This window comes from Coturnix japonica, chromosome 8 (genome assembly GCF_054131305.1).
Source record: "Coturnix japonica strain WE chromosome 8, WE-NBRP24, whole genome shotgun sequence".
NCBI classification, from domain to species: domain Eukaryota; kingdom Metazoa; phylum Chordata; class Aves; order Galliformes; family Phasianidae; genus Coturnix; species Coturnix japonica.
The window spans coordinates 11630947-11639740 of NC_140670.1; the positions used below are offsets into that span (position 1 = coordinate 11630947).

The 8794-nt window shown below is 39.4% G+C and overlaps 1 protein-coding gene across 5 annotated transcripts in view; it reads left to right on the plus strand.

Moving 5' to 3' along the window:
• The window catches only part of ZCCHC24 (zinc finger CCHC-type containing 24), a 99301-nt gene that overhangs the window by 21391 nt on the left and 69116 nt on the right, over positions 1-8794 (plus strand). Inside the window, exon 3 of one of the 5 annotated variants that reach the window (XM_085554176.1) lies at positions 185-8782. The exons of the other annotated variants lie outside the window; for them this stretch is intronic. Coding sequence (XP_085410302.1) covers positions 185-202 — 18 coding nt within the window. The 3' untranslated portion in view covers positions 203-8782. Of the gene's footprint in view, positions 1-184; positions 8783-8794 lie in introns of those variants that run through there. 5 annotated transcript variants of the gene reach the window in all.

An 8794-nucleotide genomic window follows, 5' to 3' on the forward strand; every position in this document is an offset into this window, starting at 1 on the left:
GTGTTACTGAGTCCTAAAAAACACTCTTTTTTCATTCTGCATAGAAGGAGCACATTTCATCTAGACTTAGATGTGGTCTCAGGCTGTAATTTTGGACGTGAGTTTAGAATAATTTCCCAGGCTCAAGGCTTTCACATACAAAGTACTGGTTTCAAATCCATTCTAATTTGATCCTGTCTTGCAGGTGCACAGCTATAGATAAACCTCTACAACGGCTCAGGGAAATCAATACCTCCACCTGGCTGAGCATGCCCACACCACCTGCATGTACCAGGAAGCCCTACCACGTGGTCCCCACACAGCTCCACTGGGTCTTACATGAGCTCATAAAAACAGACAATGTTATTCTTACTCTAAACTCCAGGTTGCACAGCTGAGAAAATTAGAGAACAAAAAGCAAAGTGGAGATGAAAAAGACTCATTGCAAAGAAATGCTGGGGGGAAAAATGTTTTGTTTTGTTGGTTTTTTTTCCCCCAAAAATAAAAAAAAAAATATTTACGGGAAGCAAGGAAAAATGGGGAATCAAGACCATTATTTTTCAGGCTTCCTTAAAAATGGTGGCTCATCACTACAGCTTTATTCTTAAGCTAATGTTGTTACATGCCTGTGACAGGCAAGTACACATTTACCTGTGTGTCACCTGTCACTGGCAGATCACTTTCTCAGGACAGGAGATAGTTATATCTCCTGATGGAGGCTGGAGTGCATTGAAATGAGAGTAACTGTGCTCTGATTTCAGAACACACTGGTCATTTTTGTATTAGTGACCAAATGCTTCTATCTGCTTTCTGCTAATATGAGAACATTACACAGCTGTAATGTTCCTGTGTGATGTAATGTAGGCAGTTCTAACTGAGGGGAGCAGCTGAAGCAGTTGAGGTCTTAAAGGGGAGCAGACACCTGTGTTAACAACATATGAAGGAGTAATTCTGCCTTTTAAGCTCGCCTTCATCTTTAATTTTGTTTGATTTCTTGTCCTAGGCCTCTTTGAACACGATGAAAATTTCTCTCTCCTTTTCCCTCTGCAATGCAATCACAAATATTGCCTAAATCTCATCACCATTTTGCACCTATAGGCAGAGTGCTCAGTCTGAAAACTGGTTTTCCCTGCACCTTGGAGAGGGAGAGGAAGGATAAGATATGTTGAAGATATACTATATACTTTCAGCCATCAGCCTTGGCAAATAAAATCTAACAACCACCCAGTGCTGTTAGCACAGCACCACATACAGAACTGAAAGACAGTGACTGTTTATGTTTCTGTTTCTATTATTCAGTAATGAGAGCTATGGTAATAATACCCTGACTTTTGGGACACCACTAACACTTCGTTGCTGCCTGTTAAATTTTAAATAAATAAATCCTCTGTCTTGCTGCTGTAATTTACATCAGTCCTCACTGCAGCAAATCTTACCTGGTTTATTTGTGGCAAATTATTTTCTTGTGTACTACATTGAGCCTATTTAAACAGAATACACGAGGCTGTCATAAACTCATAAACCTGAAAAATAGTGCTACTAATGTGATACTGAAAGGGATTCTTTTTACCTCCAGCATTAATGTAAATGGGTACAGCAAATAAGGGCTGTACTACTTATCCTGAGCTCATGTCACTCACGTTTTGTGTTTGTTTGCAAACTTAGGGAGGGGAACAGGACATTATTATTTTTTTTATAACATTAATACAATTCTAACTCTCATCTGCTTTCTTCTGAGCTCCCATTCCTGATTCAGCATGCATGAGTCTGCTAACGAAATCCAGATGTCAGACAAAAAAACAATAAGCTCTCCCACCCATCTGGCAGATCAGGTTTCTCAGGGATTGGGGAAAAAAAGAATCAGGAGAGATTCCTAGAATGGCTGAAACTTTAGATTTCAGCATGTTTGTAGAGACCAGAGGGCAGCAGGGGGATGGGTATAGCTTGGAAGTAAAATTGATAGCAAGTCAAGATTTCTGTTGGAAAAGTAAGAAGAAATTGAGTGGTTACCAGCTACTCAGAGTGCTAAGCAGGTCTAGTATGCCCCAAATTCTGTTCTGCAACTGAAAAATTACACCAAGTATCACAAAGTGCAGCATTGTGTCAGAAATGAAAAAGCAACGGGAAACAAATTATTATGTTGTTTTATTCCTTCACTGTACTTCATTCCATCAAGAGACTTCATAAACCTGGAAGGATAACCATAACATGGACCCCTTGTTTACTTTGGATGATTATCTGCTGCATCTCATAGTTGTAATTCTGAGCTTCCTCTCTGAAGCCTAATCCTAGTCCTGGGCTGAGCTGAACACATGATGCCCAAGCCCTTTCCAAGATCAAGAATTCCACAGGGTACAATTCTTTCCACAGCCCTCAGTCTCTTTGGCAGCTCCTTCCAGAATAAATTCAACAGTAGCTTTAGGCTTTCTCCTTAACCCTAACCCCTTTGGATCAAGCAGTCCAGCCCTTCCCTAGACTACGAACTGTTCATGGGAATTTTGTTTTGCAGCCTTCAGTCTCCTTTGCCAGCTTCTTTACCAATACCATAGCCCTGGGCCACCTTCTTTCAGCAGTAACCCAAGCCACTGGCAGAAGCACAGTGCCAAAGTCCCACATAAAGAGATTCAGTATGCCATAAGGTGAATTTCTAGCATTAGGTTTTGGTGCTTTGGAAGATCGTGTTACTCCTCTACAACTGTATCTTTGCATTTTTATTAAACAGTAAGTTTAATACTTCTGTAACCTTTGAAATTTGTTACACTTTAAGCTTGAGAAAGGACAGACATTTTGTGCACAAAGAGTGCTGGGCTAAGTGGCCAACTGGAAAAAGAAATTTTCTTCATTTTTAAGAGAACTGCTTAATAAAAATCAATTTTACTTGACATTTTAATGTGAATAATCCAAAAGAATTTTCCCAGTTATTTTCTGACAAATGAATAATTGAAATGAAAGCAGAGACTTCTGTACTTTCAGTAACATAAGGGTGCTTTGTGGTGTGCTTTGAGTTGGAGGGGTGTTTTCATAGGCATAGGTTGTGTGGCTTTCCCTATTTCAACTGCATTTGATTTAAAATGAGCCACAAGTTGCTTTCATGTTACTTTTTTGCCTTTGTGTTTCAACAACTACGCTCTTCTTAGTTAAAAAGGTAGAGATAAGTTTCTGTAAGCAGATCTACTGCTGCAGCAGAGTTCACTCCTTTGCAGGTACTTCCCAGACCTTTAGGTGAAGAATTTATTGCCTCTCCATGAAGGAAAGCTCCCTCTCAGTCACTCTAGTCACTTCTGTGCCAGTTTCCTATAATTTTGCATCTGAACTTCTCAAGGTATATGCCTGTGGTTTGCGCTATTGGTCTCTTCCCAGGGTGAGTCTTGTGCATGACATATACTTAGTAACTGCCTTCTCTAACATGAGAAACATGAGATCAGATAGATAACATACCTTGCACTCAAAATGGAAGGTTTCTGTTAAGCTTAACTCCTGGGAGCGTGAGTAACAATGCCTCAACTCAGGAAAGCTTTTTTTTGCCTACCAGTGGGTGCTGCTCTGCTGGTAGCAGTTCCCACTGTGCCTGAAAGCAGAGGGACCAACAGAAGTGGCCCTCTCTCGCAGCTTCTCCTCTCCCAGGACCTGTCTGACAGCACTGCCTGCAGATGTGGGCAAGCTTTGCCTCTGCTCCAGACCACCTAGTTCTAATCCACAAATTCTGTAACCATGCAGGGCAAGATGACCTAACACAACATTCTGTAGACTTGTGGTTTTCAAATGTGACAGTTCCACATTTCTGAATGTTATGCTGTTTTCTGTGGAGGACGATGGCAAAGGCCCGTGGTTATACAAGTTATGATGGACATAAATCTGCCCATCAGCAGACAGAATTACTGCTGGACATACTCATCAGAAGCAGAAGCTCAGCATTAGCACACGCTCCAGCTATCTGCCATCAGAGTGATCAGAGCTATTGGATGTTTTTGCCTCCCACAAAGGGGGCTGTTCTACAGCTACAGCACTTAAGTAATGTATCACTACTATGCTGTCAGCCTAGGTTATCAAGCTGTTAGTTATTCATGAACAGACCTTATCTGAATGCTGGTTCACACTGGTGATTATTTGTGATGATGAATGGTTAGAGCTGGGTGCAGCCTGCAGAGCTTGCCTTAAAGTCTGTGTTATTTTTGTCAGTTCATCTGGTGACTGTATGCAGAGATTCAACAGGACTCTTTCAGGTGCACAGGAACCAGAGCAGAGACAGATATAGTAGGGCTGGAATTGTCACTGCTCTTCCTAGAAATAGGCTGTGACCCTTCCATGAAGGATGCAAACCACCTTGCTACAATTCCTTGGGCCTTGCCCACCTTTCTCAGGGGGAAGAACACTATCTTATACAAGCATCGCTCTTCATAAATGCTTCTTATCGTGCCTTTTCTTTCTACCTCTTAGTCTTCTCTCCTACAGGCCCCTAATATGTTTGATGTCTGATAAGGGCCAAAAGCAGAAGCTAGTAGAGATAAAAGCCAGGGAGGTGTGAGAAGTTGGCTGTTGGCTGAAGGCTGCCAGCTGTTGCAAAGCAATCTGTGGTCAGTGTACAACATCATCCTAAGTTTAGCTAAATAGGGCCTCAATCTGACTCCCATCTATAGGCATGAAGACCTACTCATTTTAGTAGGAGCTGGAGACAGACAAAAGCAACTTTGGAAGGTCAGCCTTCAGAAACAGGCTGTTGTCTTCCTCCAGCAGAGTTACTGGTGGATGTGCTTAAGGTTTGACCTGGCTGACCCCACTCTCTGCATCATGTCTTACCTTCTCTTTATCTCACCTCCATTCTTGAGATTCTTTCACAATCAATTTCTCTCCTTATCCAGCTGCTACAATTAAAGCCTTTGTTCCTTTTCTGGAGTATCAAGATTTTGACCCATTCATTCAGTCTCCTTTCATTGATACAGAAAAATTAAGGCTGAAGAACAGCTATTGAGTACATCAAAGCTGACAAAACAAGTAGAAAGCACACACTTCTGGTATTTCTTGTATAGAATTATTCAAGACACGAACTTTATCTAATTTTCTAAGCTCAAAATTTTTTCTTATCTTTTTCTCTTTTAGTCTCCAATGGCTGTCATTTCATTCACTGCAAGCCACTCCCTATAGAACATGTTTATCCGCCCACCATCTTTTTTTGCAAACTAAGACATAGTGGTTTCATCTCTGGATATTCTTAGCACTCTTTGGACTTTGACACTACAACGAGGAATATTACCAAAGTGCAGTGAGCCACACGAATTAAATTTGTAGATACAGAAAAACAATTCAAAGATTTTGAAAAAGCCTACATTGCTTTTCAGTCTGACTCCATCAGTCAGACTGTCAGTCAGCAGCTGAATATCCAGCAGTAGATTTTCACTGTCTCTTTGTAAAACTGATGTGTTCCATACAGCTTATTGTAAACCCCATTCCTTCTAATGACATTTCTAGCCAAGATAAATAACCAAACTCAGACACTGTAAATACAAACATACTGTATATCTCAGGAAGACAAAGCTCTTTGGAGCTGATTTTTCTTTTAATCCCTCCCTGACTTTTCTTTTGGGACAAACTATGTGGACTGATCAGATAAACATCCCACAGACTACTGAACCAGTGTTCCTTCACACGTAGCTGAGCCTTTTCAAAGAGAATCAGGATTGCATGCCTAACAACGTGCAGTTCCTAGTTCTGGAAGTAGCTCCTTTAGAGCTACTTTAATACAAATACATGTTCTGTAAGAGGAAAAAATAAAATGTATTAAAACAATACGTGTGATCAGGTAGGAAACTGTATTCTTCCAAATACTGAGTACCTTCTGCAGAAAGAGCCCTCAGATGAAGTAAATGAATTGTCAGAATTTTGCTGAGTAATTGAAACAGAAGTTTCTCATGAGACCTTCACTGCTTTTCAGAAGCTGGGGACACTGCAGCTCTAAATATATTAGACTAAAACATAAAGAAATAATGACGTAGAGTGAAGTAATGACACAAGTAGAACTGTGATTTCAAATTCCTATTTCTCTATTCCATTCAAATGGAGGAGAAAAAATATGAAAAACTAAAATCAAATCTCCACTGTAAGTCATAATACCTGTTCTAAATTCAGTATTTTTGTCAGTTTTTTTTTTTTTTTTTATTTTCACCCCATTGCTGGCAGTCAGTTAGCAATTATTTCTCCATTTCAAACAGTGACAGGACTAGGATTTGGAAACAACTTTATTCCGTTTCCTCTGTCCCTGTTGGTTTTTGCCTTACAACCACTCCTAAATTTTCAGCATTATCTCTTGTGTTGGGCCTTAAAGATGAGGGCAGGCAAGCTTTACAGTATCAGAGCACCTGAACTTTGCTTCTGTTCAAGTCTTTAGGGATGCATCTGTGTGATGCCTAACAAACAAAAAAAGCTGGGTGATATTACTATCTATGAATTTTGGCTAGCACGGCATTCCAACTTTAGTTAGCTGCCATATTCATGTGATGGAAAGAACTCAAATTGCACAATGGGTATGTTAATCTTGAATCAGAAATGGCACAATTCCATAGACCACATATTGTACTTCATACTTTTCTTCACATTTCCGTATACATCAAGTACTTCTCATTCTAAATGATTTTCTGTCACTAGAAAGATGTCAGCTTCTTTCTGATTCAAGGCCAAAGATACCATTTGGACAACCTGCATCTCAGCCACTTAGGACCAGAAGTGAACACTGAGCACTGCAGCTTGGGTGTACAAGCAGTGCTACAGAGCTGTCCTGCGACTGCTGTCTATCTACTTCCAGCATTTCACTGCTCACTTGGGACCTTGGAAGCAAATAACTGTCTTGTTTCTCCAAAGCTGACTAGATTGTTCCAAGATCTAAATTAATGAATATTTTGAATCTCTAATTTTACATTCAGCCATGGTAGAATGTAGCTGTGTGTAACAGATCCCATGGTTTAGGTGATAATACCAGTTACCTGACCTCTTCATTACTATCATATATCTTGAAAACTCTGCCCCTGCAGACATGTTTTTCTTTCTTTGGTCTTTGTTTTGGCTACAGCTTCACATAGTACTATCAAATTGAAACAAGAGAGATGTTACTTCAGCATCTACATTTTGTAAATGGTAGATTTTTATGCACAGATTCAGCTCCTACCAGATCTGCTTCTGACAGTGTGGAAAGCACCTCTTTATGGTTGGTTCAAGTATGGGGTTAATACAGGGAATAGTGAATTTGGGAGACGGAATGACTCAAGCTGACAAATATTAGGTACTAAAAGTTTCCTGTTACGAGTCATCATTATGAGTAACTGTCAAAGCTGTCCTAGTATTTTTCATAAGATAAAACCAATCCTAATTTCTGAATATATAACTTAGTCCCATATTTGTAAAAAACAAAACAAATTGTATCAGCACAGTTAAAATTCTGATAAGTTCCTTGTTGTACAGTAACATGCAATCATGAGCAGTTAATTTTATGTCTTAAGGGTTTAACTATGTGGAGCAATAAATAGAAAAACATTACGAACCTCTGCATAAAGAATTTTAAGGTAAAAGAAAATGCTTCAAAATCTCTACTCAGCAAAAAATAATGAGATTGTTAAACACCTGTAAGGAAAGCAGAAAAAAAAAAAATAAAGCTAACAGACTCAGAATACAACTTTAGTATTACCAAATGAGTGAAAACAATCAGAAATAAGCTCACAATACTTCTGGGACATTTTAAAACAATTCAGCTTATTTTGAGGAATAGTTATCCAACTGTCTTTCATTGCTTCTGGAACTTCTTGTTCAAGTCAGCCTCACAGCTTTGCTTTAGTCCAAGGGAGAACGTTGTCCATGAGTTTATGTTCTACCACAAGACCATTTCTCACAATCTTTCCTTTTTAGAGGACATTTTTCAGTAACATGGTCATCAACAGCAATGGAATGTACTCAGCAGAAAAACTCAATCTGTGGCTATGGGTTATTTTTCTTCAGAGTGTCACTAAAGATGCCAGATTGAAGCTCACCTATGACTTTCAACTAACCAGTCAGTATCAAAGTACATTCTCCCACCACCTTTCAGGTTTGTTACAAGATCACATCCTTTCCACCTATTTCAACAAAAGAAGAGGCACCAGTGTGCCTCTGTCCAGGAATCTGGGTGAGTTTCTGTAACAATCAGAAAGATCAACATGGTGCAATGGTGATACAGAAGATGTAATGGCAAAGTGACTAGCTCAATGGAAAAGCATCACAAAGAAAAAGGAAAACTGCTTACCTTTCTCTGAAGATCTAGGCTTGCAGGAAAGACTTCATAAGGGAGTGATCTCCAACCAAATACCCTTCCACACTGCCAGTCAACACTCAAACAGGGTCTAAGAGAGGTGCAGCCAGTCTCCTTACCACCACACAGCTGAATTGCCTTCACCTGTGCTCCCAGGGCTGCCTGGGCTGCTTCCCCAGGTGCTTAATCAGTCGTTCAGGCCATGACTCAATAGTAAACATACAGTTCCTTTCATCTTTTTGGAAAATGCATAGGGTGTGTTAATGTTTGACAAAGCACATGATACACTGTTTTTCTGTGCAGCATCTTCTCTGTAGATGAGAATGTTAATATTGGTACCACCAAAATCATTAGATATGCATTAGAAATGTTATTCTACTTTTAAGGTTTTTGTTTTGTTTTGTGCATAACGTAGCAGTTCTGGGCATTTAGCAAATTTGAAGATAAAATCCAATTATAATTTCTTTTTAATCAATATTATATTATCATAAGAAAACAAAATAAAAAGATCTTATTGTGATTATCTGCCTAGAATTATATATTATA